The sequence below is a fragment of the Neopelma chrysocephalum genome, unplaced genomic scaffold (assembly GCF_003984885.1).
Source record: "Neopelma chrysocephalum unplaced genomic scaffold, ASM398488v2 Primary Assembly neopelma1_23, whole genome shotgun sequence".
Lineage (NCBI taxonomy): Eukaryota > Metazoa > Chordata > Aves > Passeriformes > Pipridae > Neopelma > Neopelma chrysocephalum.
This window is the reverse complement of record NW_020897691.1, coordinates 34,505,438-34,523,974: the sequence shown is the minus strand read 5'-3', so window position 1 is coordinate 34,523,974 and position 18,537 is coordinate 34,505,438. Positions and strand designations below refer to the sequence as shown.

Sequence of the window (18,537 nt, the reverse complement as noted above, 5' to 3'; positions counted from 1 at the left end):
CATGATAGCAATACTGAACATAACACAGAGCCTGCCACTTTATGTTCTTAGCGAAGAATTACAAGATGTTCAGATATAGGTCAGTAGCACAGTGAATTTTAGATGTTATTTTTAAGTTGCTAAGGGATTTTTTTCTATGGGCAGTTGATAAAATTATTTTAACTTGATGATTTCCAGGATAGAAGTGTGGTTTTCATGTCAGATGCAACTGTGCAATGGTAACAGAACTTCCTAACATGTTCTGACTGCACGACCTACCTTTAAGAGGAAAAAAAAATGCTTTTAAACCTGGCACGCTAGTCTGGATAATGCCTCTTTTGTGAATCAGTTTTTAGCTCATTTCTATGTGGAGATACTCGCATCAGATTGCAAAAAGTGTTAGTACATGCCTTGCAGAACTTCTGTGGCTACTGGTAAAGTACAGAGCTGGTAGTCTCAGTTCTGAATGTGGGGTTACTGTAAAATGTAAGCAGTGAATCACACAATCTCACACTTATTTTTGAAGTAAAGCTGCATGTGGTTGAAGTTGTTTTTTTCCCCTAAAAATAAAGCACTTTACAAAAGTGCACTAAATGCAAGGACAAGTAAGTAAGCATAGAGTAAAACCCCTCCATATATTGAATATCCAACATCAGATTTTAAAAATAACATAAGCAAACATAATTTTAAACATTATAGGTTTGAAAGTATTAATTTCCCAGCCTAAAACTTACGAGCTGTTAAGTATCTGGAATTTTTCTCCTTTGTGAAAACTCAAGTCATCTTCTGTTCTTGCTTCATAGTCATAAAGTGCCACAAAAAGAGTTACACCTAAGAAAAAGATAGGTGTGTTATACTCTATCACAAAAAGCAGGAGAGAAAGGAACCTGGAGAGATGAGGTGGCTAAGCCACATGTAAGCTACTCAGGTTGCAGAGGAGCAAAATAAACCAAATCCTCCTACTTTTTGAACAATCATCTTGTCTTACGCAGCCAGCAGGCACTCCACCTCCTTCACTCTGTACAGTCACAGAATCGCAAACGGGCAAAGAGGGGTTGAGGAGAGAGTGTAGACATAGCCATGCCAAGTATTTCCTGTTAACAATTTGAGGTGGCTCAGCCCATACTTTCCATTCCCTGCTAGAGCGATGAGGCAGTTAGCCAAACTGGGTAAGTACACATAATTTCTCACCTCCCAAGTGAACTAGCACCTGCAAATTAGCAAAGGTAAGGATGAAGACTCAACTCCACCCTACTTCAATTCTTTACACTGTTTCATGAAATAACTCTCCCCAAAAGCAGCATGCTGAGACAGTCATCCCTCTGCTGTAGGCACATGATTGACACTCACTAAGAGGACTGAAGTAAGACTTTCAAACTCACCTGTTCCTCCTCTTGTACGCAGGGTCCCTGTATGAGAGGAAGAATTGACTCCACCAAACACAGTCAGTCCTTGGCCTCCTGTGGCATGGAAGTTGTTGTAGTTTGGGATTGAAGTCACACCAAAGCTAGGATAGTGCTGCGGAGTGGGATCTGTCCCATAGCGGTAGCCTGAGCTTTGAGTTAAACTGCCATCCCTCTCGTCAGTCAGTTTTGTTGCTTCTTTATCCTTACATTGCACACAGCCCATTATCTAAAATCCTAGGAGAGGAAGGGAAGGACAGGTGTTTATATGTTGATGCTCACCAGATCTCCCCCAAACACACATATGATGAGGCTCAAATTAAGTTCACTGCTCCAAAGTTAAGTACTTTGAAAAAACCCTGCAGTGGTTTGAATATAAACAGCAACATGTTGGAAAAAAGCTCACACAAAATCTCCCTCTTGGTAATTTCCCATTGACACCTGGGGAAGAGGGTCCTGCCTGCTCTTAGGGTAGTGGCAGATCTCTGCCAAGCCCTGCCAGGCAATAGCTTGCACGGTGGGCAAAAGAGGATGAAATCCCTCTTGCTCACTCTTCATCAGGAAGGTATGACTGACAGGCAAAGGACTCAGCCAAAAAAGTGCAGCTTGAGGTCTGCCCCCTACAACACAGAATGAGGCACTTGGCTCATGGTTCATATTTGACCTTGCCAACTACCCAAGAGCAGACTTCACCTAAAGACAATACTATCTTCTTCCATTGCTGGAGCTCTGCATGGCAAGCAGAAAAGCAGTGCGCCAATAGTTATTACAGGACAGGAAAGTAGTAGGGAGCTATCAGAGGACAGAACTAAAACAAAAGGAAGCACCCTGTTATGCAGTAACAAACTGAAGGCTAGAACCTGCTGATAGCAGAAGGTGGGGCTGCCAAAGGTACACACATTAAGAAACTAGAGAAAGTCCCAGAAGAACTAACATGTCAAATGAAGAGCATCTCAAAGTCTGGATCCCAGAAAGGACAAAAACAAGAGTGTTTGAAAAGGTTGCTCTAAGTTTTTTAATGCTTATAACCTCTTGTCCTGCATGCTCATGGGGCATTACCAGAGCCTGGGTCAATCTCTCTTAATTTTAGGTCCTGTCTCTCTCTACACAGGAGACAGAGGGTGATTCGCCACATCTTAGAAGCAGTCCTGAAAGGAGGTTAGTCCTGTTACCTGGTGTTGCCTTTCATCTGCTAGCTCTAACATTTTATAAGCCATGTGCTGGGGTTACTGAACTCTTTGCTATTGACTCAAGTTGATTCTAGGCACAAAATCCGAGTTTCTGAAGCTGGGTGTGATTAATCTAGGGAATCAGATATTTGTCTGGGTGCATCCTCAGTCTGAACCAGTATAGTGACTCTTCAGATGTAACCTGGCGCAAAAACAACATGCTCTAAACACTGAGGCTGGAAGAGCAGTAACAAAAGAAAAATCTTTAAAATACTAGACTTACTAGACATACTTTTTCCAGAAGATATAAATAGACAGGGAGAAAATGCAGAGAACAGAAAAAAAAAAGTGTAGTGAAGTGCACTTTTTCTACCCCATATTTCTCTTTAAGAATTCAGCCCATATCTGTCACTTAGGGTAAATAAAAAGCCTACTTTTTTTAAATTTCCTAATTTTTCTGTAGCTGCCAGGCTGGCTATTTTCTATGCCTTACCCCAACATTAACACAGGAAGTTGGTTTTGACAAATTCATGGGGTTCAGAAAAAACATGTTTCATGAGTGCTAATGCTTGAAAAATTATGCAGCAGCTCCCTGCTTGTTTGTGACAATCCACAGTCTGGATACCTGCTTCCTACCTCTAACCTGCCTAATTAAAAAGCAGAACACTTCTGTTGAAGTGTATTCTCTAAAATTTGCAGACACTTCCAGTTATTCTACAAGCCTGTTCAGAAAAACAAGCACCATTTTGCTTGGTCAATGTGAAGCCCATCCACAAGAAGGGACGGAAGAAGGATCCAGGGAACTACAGGCCTGTCAGCCTGACCTTGGTGCCCAGCAAGGTTATGGAACAGATCATCTTGAGTGTGGTCACATGGCATGTACAGGACAACCAAGGGATCAGGCCCAGCCAGCATGGGTTTAAGGAGAGGTAGGTCCTGCCTGACCAACCTGATCTTCTTTTATGATCAGGTGACCTGCCTAGTGGAGGAGGGAAAGGCTGTGGATGTTGTCTACCTGGACTTCAGCAAAACCTTTGATACTGTTTCCCACGGCATTCTCCTGGCAAAGCTGGCATCCCACAGTCTGGACAGGTGCACTCTTTAATGGGTAAAAAACTGACTGGATGGCCAGGTCCAGAGAGTGGTGGTGAATGGTGTTGCAAACAGTTGATGTCTGGTCACTAGTGACATCCCCTAGGGATCGTTATTGGATCCAGTCCTGTTCAATATCTTTACAGACGATCTGGATGAGGGGATCGAGTGTACCCTCAGTAAATATGCAGAAAAAACCAAGTTGGGTGGGAGTGTTGATCCACTGGAGGGTAGGAAGACTCTGCAGAGGGACGTGAACAGGCTGGACTCATGGGCTGAGACCAATGGTATTAGGTTCAACAACACCAAGTGCCAGCTCCTACACTCCAGCCACAACATCCCCATGGCTGGGAGAAGAGTGTCTGGAAAGATTTCCAGTTGAAAAGGACCTAGGGGTGCTGGTCAACAGGCAGCTGTAGATGAGCCAGCAGTGAGCCCAGGTGGTCAAGAAGGCCAATGGCTTCCTGGCTTGTATCAGGCCAGCAGGCCCAGGGCAGTGATTGTCCCCCTGTATTTAGCCCTGGTGAGGCCACACCTCAAGTACTATGTCTGTTTCCGGGCCCCTCACAACAAGAAAGACATTGAAGTGCTGGAGCAAGTCCAGAGAAGAGCAAAAAAGCTGGTGAGGGGTCTGGACCTTAAGTCCTATGAGGAGAGGCTGAGGGAGCTGGGGTTGTTTAGCCTGGAGAAAAGGAGGCTCAGGGGTGACCTTATCACCCTCTACAACTACCTGAAAGGAGGTTGTAGCCAGGTGGGGGTTGGCCTCTTCTCCCAGGCAACTAGTGATGGGATGAGAGGACATAGTCTTAAGCTGTGGCAGGGGAGGTTCAGACTGGACATCAGGTGTTCAAGAAATGACTGGACATGGCACTTAGTGCCATGGTGTAGCTGACAAGGTGGTGATCAGTCAACGGTTGGATGCGATGATCTCAGAGGTCTTTTCCCACCTAAATGATTCTGTGATTCTGAAATTTTATTGCATTTCCCTTAGCTGTATTGTCTGCAGTTAGCATGAGTCTACCTTCTCTTCCTCTAACTTAAAAGTGCTCTTTTTACATTTTTTTTTTACCTTGAAGACACCATATCCACTCAGCAGGGTTCCCTCACCAAAATGTTTAAGTTTTTCCAGAAGAACAGGAAAATGGACTCCTGAGTCTGCACTTGCAGCAAGAGGTGGCACATGTGGGTATCCCTCAAGAAACTAAAGCAACAGGACAAGGGAAAGGGTTTTGCAGCCTAGAGGCTGCAAAACACACTGCTGCTGCTACTGCTGTGGCAGCTGTGTGGACCTCCAGCCTCTGATCGCCCTGGAAGCTGAGTTGGAACTGGAGGTGCAGAGTACTGTGCATGCCCAGCACCAGTAGTGACTCCAGGTAAGCCCACAGGGACCACAACAGGTGCAGAGGTGGCCCAGCTGGCTTCATATCAGCTGTGAAAAACTGTTTGTGGAGATAACGTCTACTGCGTTTACAATTTCAACAGCAGGATTGTCTGGCTCTGGAAACCCTTTGTTTGGAGGTGTCACACAGAGGTGAAGTTTTCCTGGTTCCTCTCAGAACCAAGGAGTCTCACGGGCAGTGCCAAGAAGTGAAGCAGGACCATATGGAAGGCAAGAACCCAGTGTGGTGGCGGCTCATCTCACTGCTATAGCATAGGCAGTGTCCAGGAGGCTTTGGGCAGGAAAGGTGAGGCTGGGACCCTCTGTGAAAGCATGGCTGTGGTGTGCAGAGAGCAAAACATGGGCAAAGAGCAAATGCTGCATGGGAGATACCATGAGAGAAATCCCAGCTCAAAAGGAAAGGCAGAAAGAGATGCTGACTATCCGAACAGGGAAGAGTGAGCCATTAAATCAGACTGGTTAAAAGCTGCAAGTGCTGCAACATGCTTCACCTTAAAGCAGTGAAGAATCTCACAGCCTCTTTGATGGCTTGCAGGCTTATGTCCCTGTGAAATTCTATCACCTCCTCCCTTTCCCCTCCCAGCTCTGTTTCTTCTCTTATTTTTCCCCATGTGCTTCCTTAGAAAAAAGTACAAAAGAAAGAAAAAAAGAGATAGGAAACATGATATCTGGGAGAGCAGTGGGAGGGAAAGGAGTTTTCTTGTTGCTCCCTTGTTCACTAAGATTCAGCTGACAAGACAGCCCTACACACCTCCTTTACATATTGATGAGGAAAAAGTTAAAATGACAAATCAGCTGCAAAACTAAAATTGCTCAAAGTATTAATTCTGAAAAAAGTGAATAAACAAGGAAATGGTATACATATGTACTGTAGTTTCAAAAACAATGGTTTGTGTTTTTTTACTAGGAATGATACGTATAGTAAACCAGTGAATTATCAGTTTCTTGATTTTTGTTCGGTTTTTGCTTGCTTTAGCTTTTTGCTAGCAACGGCAGCACACAGGGAAGGAGAATTTGATGCAAAGAGAACAACTGACAAAATGGGCTTTTTCTTTCACTTGTCCCCTCCCACTGTCACAGTGTCTAGACAATCCAAGTATTAAGACTGCTTGATTGTAGCCTCTTGCAAAATGTGACAGAGGGTGTTACATGCACACATCTTTTCAAGCCAAGTCTCTGAAAGTTGCCTGTTCCTGGCTCAAAGAAACAGTATCATGGGGAGTTGGCTAAATGTGAGAGAATACATGTATGCACGTACATGCCTAAAGTGATTTCAGCTTACTCAGGGGTTTCATAGACAATAAATATAACCTCCATTCAGCATTGGCCTTTGTGTTAATGAATGGATTCCAAAAACTAATCTCCTTCAGTATCACAGAGCAGGCTTTTAATATCCAAAAGTCTCATCTCCCTGCATGTCAGCATTTGGAGCTGTGGAAGGTCAAAGTTATTCAGCGAGCTCTGAGATCACCAAACAAAATCTGGAGTTGTTTTACACTAAACTCTCCAGAGATGAGCACACAACGTTGTTCATCCAACATGCTGTGCATCTTACAGTAAAGGAAAAAGTTTTTATTCCGTTTTCATTAAGAAAGGCAGCATTTCTCAGATGTGTGAGTTATGGGTCATGTAGAATTATCATAATTTGACACTGGGATTGCAAAAAGGTATGTAACTGGTCTAATTAAAATGAACTTTTCTAATGTAAGCAAGCTCAATTTGTTTATTCTAAAGTTGTGTTTTTATGGGCAATATAAAACATGTGTTTTCATGAAAACATAAAAAAACCCCTTACATGTTTTTTGAGACTTCCTTAGTGACAAATGAAAATAAACATTATGTTATTTGTCTCCTTTCTTGCCCTTGCTATATTTCTTGGACTCCAACATTTACATTGCAAGCAATCCAACACGAGTTTAACCAGAATAGTAGTTTCCTCCTACATGGTCAAAATATTAGTTGACAAAGATATAAAATTCATTATATCATTATTAATTATTTATATAATAATTAATTACTTTTAAGTAAGGCTAAGGAGATGTATTAACATTCTTATTATTGTAAATCAACGTCCTTCGGTTTTTCTGTTGGTTCTTGATACAAAATGGAAGCCAAAACTGAAACATTCAACAAAGCCAGGCATCCACTTCATTTACAGAAACAAAAGCAGTCCACTGCTAGTTAATCAAATCCCAGGAAACATCAAGGAATACCAGGAAAATTCTTTTTTTTAATACTTCTATTTTAAAAGCTATAACATGTAATATTTGAAAAGCAAAAAGTACTGATTAACCTCTACTTAGTGTAGCTTCTGCATCTGTAAGCATATGGATGAGAGGAAGACTGGAGCAAATTCACTCCTTCAGAGCATCAGGACACCAAGCTGCGTAGTGCAGCTGATACACTGGAGGGAAGGGATGCCATCCAGAGACCTTGGCAGGCTTGGGAGGTGGGATTGTATGAACCTCATGAAGTTCAACAAGACCAAGTGCAAGATCCTACACCTGAGTCAGGGCAAGCCCAGATACACACCTACAGATTGGGCAGAGATGTGACTGAGAATAGTCCTGTGAAGAAAGACTTAGGGGTGATGGTTAATGCAAAATTCAACATGAGCTGTCAATGTGCGCTCACAGCCCAGAAAGCCATGAGAATCCTGGACTGCATCAGGAGCGTGGCCAGCAGGTTGAGGGAGGTGATTCTCCCCTTCTACTCTGCTCTTGTGAGACCTCACCTGGAGTACTGTGTACAGTACATAAGAAGGACATGGAACTGTTGGAGCAAGTCCAGAGGAGGGCTATGAAGTTAATAAGAGGACTGGAGCACCTCCCCTACGAAGACAGGCTGAGAAAGTTGGGGCTGTTCAGCCTGGAGAAGAGAAGGTTGTGTGGAGACCTCACGGCAACCTTCCAGTATCTGAAGGGGTTCTACAGGAAAGCCAGAGAGGGACTCTTCGTCAGGAACTGTAGTGATAGGACAAGGAGTAATGAGTACAAATTGAAAGAGGGGAAATTTAGGTTACATACGAAGAAGAAATTTTTCAGTGTGAGGGTGGTTATACATTAGAACAGGTTGCACAGCGAGGCTGTGGTGCCCCAACCCTGGCAGTGTTCAAACCCAGGCTGCATAAGGTCTTGAGCAACCTGGTCTATTGGGAGGTGTCCCTGCCCATGGCAGGGGGGATTGGGACTAGGTAATCTTTAAGGTCCATTCCAGTCCCTTAAAATGCCATGATTCTATGATTCTATGATTGTACAACCCACAGCTGAATTATGGTGCCTTTTCAGAACCTGCTTTTTTTAGAGTTGTAAGAGAAGATAGGCCCTAAAATGTTTGAGGGGTACAGGGAGATACAGGGAAAAATCTGTCTATTCTGCACCTTTCCATCCATGCCATAGCCTCTGTTCTCGAACTCCTTGCACAGGAAAGGGAACCAGCATGGGAGAGGGGTCCAATCTGCTGAAGAGATGTGGAGCAGGTTCAGACCCAGTAGGGTGCATTCTCCTTCCTCTTGGATTTCTCCGGAATGAAATTCGATGGGATATTTTTAAGACAGCTTCTTTCAGTGAAAGACATGAAAGGGAAAGGCTGGATGACTGGTAACCATCAACTGTCTTTTTCTGACCAAATCCTACAAATCTTGTCTGGAAAGCATCAGCAGGGAGGCTGAGTTAAGAAATAGTTATGTTAAAAGAGAATCAGAAGCACAAAATCCTTGGCTTTTATTCAGTCTTTGCGGTGAACATGCTTATTAATCACACCCAGGGATGCATCCAGCATGGCTGTGAAAAATAGATTCTCTAAGGGACATCTTTTTGGTGTTTTATGTTTTGCTGAAAGCACCATAGAACTATCAGTCTGTGACATCAAATAACCCAAATTTTATGAGCTACAGTAGGATTTTATATTCAAAATGCAACATTCTGAGTTACTGTGAAGATGCAAGAAGGATAGAAAAGGCTTTCCAAGAGAAAGAACTACAAGAATTTTAAAAGAGATTTTAGTTTTCTGTGGAATTCCTCCTGCAGGCTGGATAGGGATAATAATCAACACAGAAATTTACCCTGAAGTTGAAATGTCTTACTTTCCATGCCACTATTAGTAGGTCCCTAGAGAGAAACTGATGGAGTATGTATTTTGAAACACAAGCCTGAGACACATTAAACCCCATAATTTTCCAAGAAGGTTCACTCACCCACTTTGAATATTACAAGTCGCTAGGAAGGCATTCCAAGTTGGGCAACAAATAGGCACTTAAAACTAGTCCTATATAGGTCAGTAATTCTCATGCTGTCTGCTTGCTGACCTCTCTCTGACTCATCTATGCTGATGGGAGCATTTTGCATTTTCAGAATTAATACTGTGTCAGTTTCGAGCCAACTCAAATGAAACAGATGGAATAAAATTGCAACACTTATTGAATTATTTTTGTTTTTATCTATTAACTCTGCTACCTTTTAGAGGACTGTCTTCCTTCCAGCTTAACCAGTGATTCCACAATTTTTAGGAATCATAAAGCAGGTCAGGGAAATACAACAAATACTTTAAAATAATTCAAACTTTTGGGTGTTATTAGTTATTTCTCAGGCTTGTGGGTTGCAGGCTAGTATATAAAGATATCATTTTTATACTAATGCCTAATCTAGAAAGAACATAAATTTATTGTGATATGATAACCCGGTTCAGCCTTGAATGAAGCTGGAGATTTGTGTAGAATTCTTGCAAATCTATGAGTGTACCACACCCGTCAGATAGCATTAAAAAATGTAAATCAGATGCAGTACTACCACTGGATGTCCTCTGACTGTTAAAGATATGCAGAAAATCTCACATACACTATGTGATATTTCTGAACAAAAAGCCAGAAACACCAGGGCAAAACTTCAAGTCAAGTATGTTTCAAAAGAGCACTGAAAAATTCCTGGGCTGCATTAATTTGATTCTTTAAGGGAGTCCATTAATGCTTCACTCCCAGAATCTGCTTTAGCAGCCTGACCATAAAAATCCCAGCTGTTTAATTGTTCATCTGCAGCAGTCAAAAATCAGGCTACTGCCCAGTGTCAATGGACATCTATGGCTGGAGGAGTAGGAAGAGCAGTCTTAGATGAGTTCCTGCTGCCATAGTGCTCTGGTTCAAAGAAAATGTATTTTACAGTGCTGGAGTGCTCCTACTATTGTTTCTTGTCAGCATACAGTTGCTTTGGAAATCTTCTACAATGGTGGCAGAAGCAGTTCAGGAAAAGGAGCAGCTCCTGCTCCCATGAGAAGAGCAGATCCTGCAAGGAGCTTTGAAGTGCCATATTCTGCCCTGCTGTTTCTCCCTGTTACCAAGTGACTGGGGACGCAGTCCTGGAAATGACAGCTTCCTGGCACTACAGACAAGATTTAAGTTGTAACACATATCAGCGAAGTACAGACCTGTGCTTGCCTTCCCTCTTTTTCCTCTTTGGGACCTGAACTAAGAGTCAGTTATGAAAGATGGAAGGTTTGGGCTTCATCTTGCTGTTTAATTTCAGCCAGCCTCAGGGGTCAGGACTGGTGAAGAGAAGGCACATGTTGAAGGATTTCAGTGAGCTACAACCAGACTTGGTTTCTGCCAGAGGCTGTGAGCACAGCTGTCCATGGGGCAGGGCGGGTGGCCACTCAATGCTAGGAAGAAAGAGCGATGAATGTCTTGACAAACAGACCCATCACCCTGCTTGTGAGAGCATATGATCCCACTCTGGCAAGAGATTTATTGCAACTCAGATGATCTATTTATTAACAATATAGCTATATGACCTGTATTTTACAAACTAGAGAAGAAAAAGGAAGTCAGCACTCCAGCTGGGCAGGAGGGACAATAACCGTGTCTGTATGTGGTTGGTTGAGGGACAGTTGTGGTGGTGGGACTGGCTGGTGAAGAGGTCACCTGGCAAGGCCACAGGAAGCTGCATTAGCACAATGTGGCCATTTGAGCAGCCATAATCGAAAGCTCCCCAGTCCAAAAAGAGAAGACAAACCCTCCAAACTGCCCCCAAAGGGACACGTCGCCACCCTTTTGGTTTTCTGTGGCTTCTTTGCCAGCTGAATCTGTGAATGTCATGGCTTCATCTTTTTCAAAACACAGTGAATTCTCTTCCACTCTCTGTGATACATCCCTTTCAGCAAAACCAAACCAGAACAAAACACAAGAAGCAATTAAAGCAGAGGCTCACCCTGCAATCTCTTAAAGTTGCAGTAACTGAGTTATGCCTTGTACTGTCTCAGGGCTTTTATTACTTTAAGAAAAAGATGCCCTAGAAAAATGCAGAACAGGAAGAGCAGTTGTGAGAAAAGGTCCTTCTGTGTTTTTTTCTTTTCCCATCAACATCCAAACTTCATTTGTAATCTAAAAGAAAGAAGCTTATGTATAGCTAACTTTAGAAGGAAGGCCTGCAGGTTTTATGCTCATAAACCAAAGAGCAAGTCAGACTCAAAGCTGCATAAAGGATTTTTTTTTATGCTTAAAATGAGTTAAAGGAAGCTTTGAAATTAACAGCTAAAGGCAGCAGCTACACACAGTAAACATACTGCTTACTCTATAGCTAAACCCCCCAGAGGATGGGTCTATGCTTAGTTTGGAGTAACACATGAAAGCACCATGTAAATTCAATAGCGTGATTTCAAGCTACATTCCTCCTTCATCAGGCTGCTTATGGTAGCTCTATTCACAAGCAGAGAGAAGTGGGTGAATGGTCTGCATAAGCATTTTGAGCTAATGCACCTAAATTTTAAAGTGTCTTTTAAGTGTATAAATTAGAAAACCTATATCAAGGGAAAACTGCTGCAAATGCCAGAATAATTTTGTCTTGGAAAGAGAAGAAGTGAGAGTGTCTCCACTGATTTCCTCTTTTATTTTCCCCCATTAAGAGAACAGAAAGATGATTGCAGTTTGATTCACACTGTTCTGATATTTTTTCTTTCAGTTCTTATTTTTAGAATCTGCCCAGGATTAATGGGTGCTCATCTGACCTGCAGTATGGGAGCAGCACAGAGCAGAGTGCAAAATGTGAACCAGGATGGGCAGAGAAGGAAGAGGGGAAAAGGGAAGGAAGCAGTATAGAAGTTCTGCCTGTTTGCCACTGTGGACTAGGAAAGAGGCATAGAAAAAGATTTTCTCTCAAAAAAACTCTCACTGCTCCCTCCCCACCCCCCTTTGTCCATGCACATATGAAACTAACCTTTTCTCAGCCTTGTCTGATTTGTTTTGTGATGAAGACCTTGGAGGATGTGACAGCAAGGAAAAGGGAGCAAGCTGAGTCTCACATCAGGAGATGACTTTCTTCGAGACCCTTTCAGGACCCATTCCCATCCCAAGGTGCTCTCATGTCAACAAGGTTGTTATTGTTATTATTTTAAAAGTATTATTTAAATCCCTTATCTGTCCAGTTACAACAGGTTAAAAGTATCCTCCTTCAAAAACACAAGCAAAAATTTGCCTGTGGTTATTTCACAAAGAACCCCCAGGCTTTTCACCACCATTGTAGCTGGCTGCATATACAACAGCAAAGATGTTTACAGGTGGAGACCCCAAACAGGGTGGCAACCACATTGTGGCAAAGGCCAGTAAGGCACCAGAGTTCTGATGGTACTGACTACATCAGTAACGGGAAGACAAAAAACCTCTGCCTACACTTACACATACACACACAAAAAAGTGCTCTAGTGAGACCTGTTGTCTCAAACCCAGCTGTTGCCACTGTGGTTTCAGTGTACGACAGCTTACTGCTGGGTGACAGCTTCGGATGGAGTTAAGTTTCTTCATAGCATTCCAAACTCTGCTGTGCTTTAGATTTGTGACCAAAAGGATGTTGATAACACACCCATGTTTTAGCTACTTCTGAGCAGTGCTTGCACAGCATCAGGACCTTCTTTGTTTCTCACTCTGGCACTGCAGCAAATAGGTTGGGGGTAGGCAAGAGGTTGGGAGGGAACACAGCTGGTGAATCTGACCCCAACTGGCCAAAGGGATATTCTATACCATATCATGTTGTGCTCAGCAATAAAAACTGAGTTTTTTGAGAGTAGTCATTGCTCAGAGACTGGATGAACATCAGTCTGCTGGTGGGAAGTGGTGACAGTGCATCTGCATTGCTCATTTTCTTTTCAATTCCTAACCTTGCATTCCCTCTTACAGAAGACTGTCAGTGTTGATGCACACAGTCCAACCATGAGGTCACTAAGACCAGTGATTTTCAACTCTCTTTTGCCAACTACCCTACAAACTACAGTTCCCCATGTTCTACCACAGGCTGCAACTGTGCTACCTGGGATGACTTCTAGGAAGTCTATGGTCAATCTCTACTTCCTTTTAACCACATACACTCCGGAGTGCCAAAAAGCTGGGAGACAGAAGCAGAGATAACCTACACAAACCTGGATAGGGCAATCACCAGAGCAGGAGATGAGTAAGGAAGGGAATTGAGGCAGAATCCAAAAGAACAGGAGGAGAAAGAATAGATACTTTCCCTTTCATTGGCTTCTGCTGCAGACACCAGTGAACCACAACAAAGTCCCTCTGCCTCCAAAGGTGGATCAATGCTGCTCAGCTCAGAGTGGACCCTGCAGTATCACAAAGCCCAGTGAGGTTGCCTATCTCCCACTGCTACCTCAGGGAACTCTAAGAGGAAGTACCAAAACTGCTACACATGGACCTATGCCTAAAAAGGTCTGCTCCTCTCTGTCTCTCTCTGTCTTTCTTTCTGTCTCTCCCTCATGAAAAGATACTAGCAATTCAAGATAGCAGCAGCAGCAATAGAGGAACACAAAACCACAATACTGGACAGATGCCTTCTCTCCTCCATGTATTGTCCTCTTTGTCTTTGCATCAGTGTGTATGGTTGTAGAACTAACGAGTTTTCATTTTTGGTGATTGACCCCACAGCCTGCCCTGACTCTTAGGTGTCTGCACTGCTTGAATTAGAAGATCACAGTCTGGAGGTGAATGACCCACCAATAAACATGGGAGAACATCCCAGATGCTTCAAGAGTAGGGACCTCGAGTTTAAAAAAGAGGTGGTGGGAAAAATCATGATGGAAGGTCCCTTCTGCTAGTCAGAGAAAATTGGGCTTAAAAAGCCATGAAAAACAGATTCTGCTGGGTTAGTGAGAATTTTCCAAAGGAAGCCAGCAAACAGCTAGAGGGCCCTTCACATTGTTCAAAATACCTAAGTATCACTAAACATATGGTAGGTCTATTTTTAAGCTTTATGTCCATATCTGAGGACAAGTAGAAGAGATAATTTTATTTCATCATGAACCTGAGGTCATTGCACATACTGGTCAGGGAATGATCTGCAAGGTATAGTCATGTGTAGTGAGTCTAAGCTACAGGTCCACAACCTGGTCCTTTAGCTTAAAGCTACTGAAATCTTCTCAGCACAGCTATAGGAATACAGGAGTTCCTACTTTAAACCTTCATGGTCTAAGCTGGAAGTCACATTGAAATAATGGACTAAATGGAAGCTGTGGATATTTAGGCTAGGTGTCAGGGAAGAAAATCCTTTCCATTGGCAAGGACAGCAAAACAACCTGGAATAGACTGCCTAAGGCAACTTGAAGGCTAAACAAGTATCTGCCGGGCATGGTACTGTCTTCAGGGGGATGGGTGAGTCTCTTGCAATCTGGTTTTCTGTTACACAATGAGTGATCAAAACAGCAGATCCTAACTATTTAATAGCCTATTCCCTAAAGCCAGACGAAGGCTGATTTCTTTGTTTCTCTCACTCCCTCTTTCATTCTTTCTCAAAGATTCATATGCTTAGGAGAAGAAACTGTACTTTAATTCTGGTCTGTGAATGAAGGTACCTTTGCCAAGCTCAAAAACCCATCTGAAGATCCTGTTAGTCACACAGAATCGAGTGTGGAAGTTTGCCAAAGTGGACATTTGCTCAATTTAACATGCAGGAGTATCTACAATGGTGTTCCTTGTCTGGTGGTCCAGAGAGCATTGGAGCCCATAAATCACTGGGTGGTCCACAAGCCCATAGCACACACCTGATCAAGCAAATACTCATCCACTGGACGCTGTGGTAACATTTTGCTCGTGGTGTTTGAGCTACCCCTCACACTGCCTGCATGCCCTCCCCAGTTTGGCCTTCTCAGTAAGAGCAATTGACCCAAAGTGCCCCTGAGGATGGCTCCAACCATCCTCATCAGCAGAATGAAAAGAGCAATGCGTGAGGAAGAGGTAGTCAACAGAGGTTTCTCTGTTTCTGTGTATTTAAGACACAAAGACAAGTGCAGGACTGGATGGTAATCTGGAGCAGACAAACAGGGTTTCACTGAAAATTACTGTTTTGCGATATGCCTCATGAACTACACATCTCTCGACAATTCAGGATATTGTGAGATTCTGTTTGGAGTTTCTCCCTGTTTCTTAGCACAAAAAGACAAAAAAAATGAAGGCTGCTGAAGTTAAAAACTAGGTAAACAGCACAGGGGACAGATGTCATATTTGTGGATTGTGTTGTAAAGGGAAAGGGACCTCTCGATAGGGAACAAATACACACTTTGTAAGCCAGGCTGGCTGGACAAGTTGGGTTAAAGAAGCAACCACGATCATATGCAGCACAAACCCATGATATTGAGGACAACATTAACCAAAGCAGAGGCTATGAGAAGATAACCCTTTTTAGTTGCTTATGCATTAATTACAAGAATCTGAAAAAAATAGATATGCCCTCTGCCTGCAAAGTAACAATGCAAAAAATACTCCTGAAAAATAATAGCTACATTTAAATTATATTATTAACAGAAACAGTTGTAGTCAATTTTAAAAGTTCCAAATGGAAGAGAGGAGTTGACAGGCCATATATGTCTCAAATGATGTCTGCCCGAGTGACCAACAACTTGGAAGTAAACAATTTTGTAGAGTACAGGGATGATGGACTTCAACACCTATATACAAGAAGTACAAAATCCCTCCCTGTGTTACTTAGGCTGGAGTCCTTATGTCACTAGCACTAAAGCACCCTTGTACTTTTATAAAGGGCTACAAATGACAAGTCACTAACTCCTAATTTAAAAGAAAGATCAGCCATCCTAACGCTGTGAAATAAAGCTCTTGCCAATTAGCTAAATGAGTCATACACAACATAGGCCTTGCAGCACCAAAGGGGCAAGAGAATTGCAGTTCACAGCATGATCACCATAACATGAAGAGCTTGTGGGATGTAGCTAAACTCCACTGCACACAAGCTCCACACCACATGGTTGTGGTGATCACACAACCATCCCATGCTCAGCAGGACCCACTTACTTGCTTCCTTTTCCAGCCAGGGACTGCAACTGGCAGGAGCTGCAGGGCCAGCACAAGCACAGCTTACTGCTGGTCCCATGATGGAGCTGCCTGAACTGCCTGTGAGTCATATGTGGTTTAGTAGAGGAGTCAGAGCATCTCTGCTCTCCACTTTGTCTCAGAGGGAGGAAATGATCACAAACCAGAAGCTTACTGGTTGTTTAGACTGAAAAGGACCAACACCTCCTGTGCAGATAGCTAACATTGTCTGCAATCAAACCCAGACTAGCAAAATTTTAAGCAATATATGAACACATGCTCTTTATATATACATAAAGTAAAATTACAGTGCATGCTTTCTGAGAGGCAATTTCACAAAACTAGAGCGAATGGGAGTCAAATCAGGCTGAAGGCAGAACATACAGAAAGTTGCTGACATTGCAAGCAGTTTAAGACATTTCCTAAATGCCTACAGTGCTACAACCATGAAAATGGGCTAGATAAAAATAACACACAATAAAAAAAACCCCAACACCTGGGTTGTTTCGCAAAGAAGTGAAAAAACATATAAAATGTTATATACAAAACTGATACATGAAGAGAGAAAGTGGAAAAGATAATAACAAGCAAAAAAGCTAAATAAAGATCATATAGAGGAATGAAGAAGATACTAGGAAAAATTAAGGCAGATAAAATCAGATGTGTAATTTTTTATTTTTCTAAATAGATTATGAATGTTGAATCCTGAACAATACAAATGGTAAAATAGTTCATAACAATATGACAGCAACAGGAGTTATGAAAAAATATTTCTGATTGGCATACAGATAAAAAGCTGGATGATCTGTTTATGATGATGATAATGAAGTAGCTTCCCACCACAGTAGCCCCTGGAGAGGGGTTGTTAAACAGCAAATAAACAATTCTGGGTGATTCAGATGAGTTGCTAGCAATAAACTTTTTTCAGAAGCTTTTAAAGATCTAGTCTTGGAGCTGCTACTGCTGCATCTAAAGCAGTTCTGGGCCACTGGGGAAGGACCAGGGGCAGGAGGAAGGCTCATATTGGGCTGCTGTTTAAGAGAGGTAAAAAGTAATTACACACCAGTTGGCTGAGTCTCCAGTATTTTGCAGAGGATAAAACAACCAATATAGATCTCGATTAATAATTTTTTTTTACAGCTCTGTAATAAAAGTCAACTAACTTGGCTTTAAGGGAAATAGATCCTGTCAAACTAATTTGATGTAATTTCTTGCAAAAATTACAAGTTCACTTGATGAAGGCAGCTTTGTTAACAGTATTACAACTCTAAGCCATTTGACTTGTTCTGTAGGGTATCTTTATGAAGAAACTGAATGCTTTGAAGCCTTATGGAGTGTCTCCATCTATACATGGAGAGCAGGACTCCATAGGTGGAGAGCACCGTATGAGGTCAGGCAAAAACCTTGAACTTATTTTATACTAAAGTCACTTCTGAGTCCACAATCATATTAAAAGCATTATAAAGCTGATAAATGAAGGAAACCAATGTATAACGGTAAATGAGAAACTATTTATTAGCAAACAAATGGGTTTCTATTGGGTTATCACAGGTATTGGTGATCATCTCTTTAGTATTTAATAGCCTTATCAGTGACGTGGGTTAAAGTTAAGTCATCGTGGTTTAACACGAGACTGGGGACAGCAGAAAACAAACCACAAAAGGACAAGCCTGACAAGAGCAACTGGGATCTGTAGAAAGATGGGAAAAACCAGTTTAGGTGTTAATATGGCCAAGTACAGAATCACCTTATTAGAATAAAGAATACAGGCCATACTTACAGGGTGAGAGGGAGAGAGAGGACTCTATTCTCCAAAGCAGAGACTGAATATAAGACCCGGGATCCTGGGAAGCAATCAGCTTGACATGAATTCCCCACGCAAGGCTGTGGCCAAAAGGGCTAATGCGAGCCTCAGCTGTACAAACAAATGAAAATCAAAAGATGAGTAGGTAGGTTATGGTGATGCTGTATTTGGTTCTCATTCCTCTGCTTCATGAATAACATATCAGGTTCTGCTGCTTCATTTTACAAAAAAGTGTTGGAAAAATTGGAAGAGTGTTTAGGGAAAAGAAATTAAATGACTGAAAACTGGGTGGCAGAAGGCTTTGTTATAAAACAAAATCTTAAATGGCATTTTGTTATTTTGTTCACAGTATAGCAGTATTCGTACAATGAATAAATTTGGCAGCTGCGGGC

At 42.3% G+C, this 18,537-nt stretch overlaps 1 protein-coding gene across 4 annotated transcripts in view; it reads right to left on the bottom strand.

Moving 5' to 3' along the window:
* FYN (FYN proto-oncogene, Src family tyrosine kinase) overlaps positions 1 to 18,537 on the bottom strand; it is a 144,100-nt gene that overhangs the window by 40,054 nt on the left and 85,509 nt on the right. For 3 of the 4 annotated variants that reach the window (XM_027693038.1, XM_027693009.1, XM_027693027.1), the window contains exons 3-5: positions 18,122 to 18,256; positions 1,362 to 1,619; positions 714 to 810 (exon numbers count right to left, since the gene is read on the bottom strand). In XM_027693038.1, the coding sequence (XP_027548839.1) occupies positions 714 to 810; positions 1,362 to 1,608 (344 nt within the window). In that variant the 5' untranslated portion in view covers positions 1,609 to 1,619; positions 18,122 to 18,256. The remainder of the gene's footprint in view (positions 1 to 713; positions 811 to 1,361; positions 1,620 to 18,121; positions 18,257 to 18,537) is intronic. The other variant, XM_027693019.1, reaches the window with a different exon arrangement.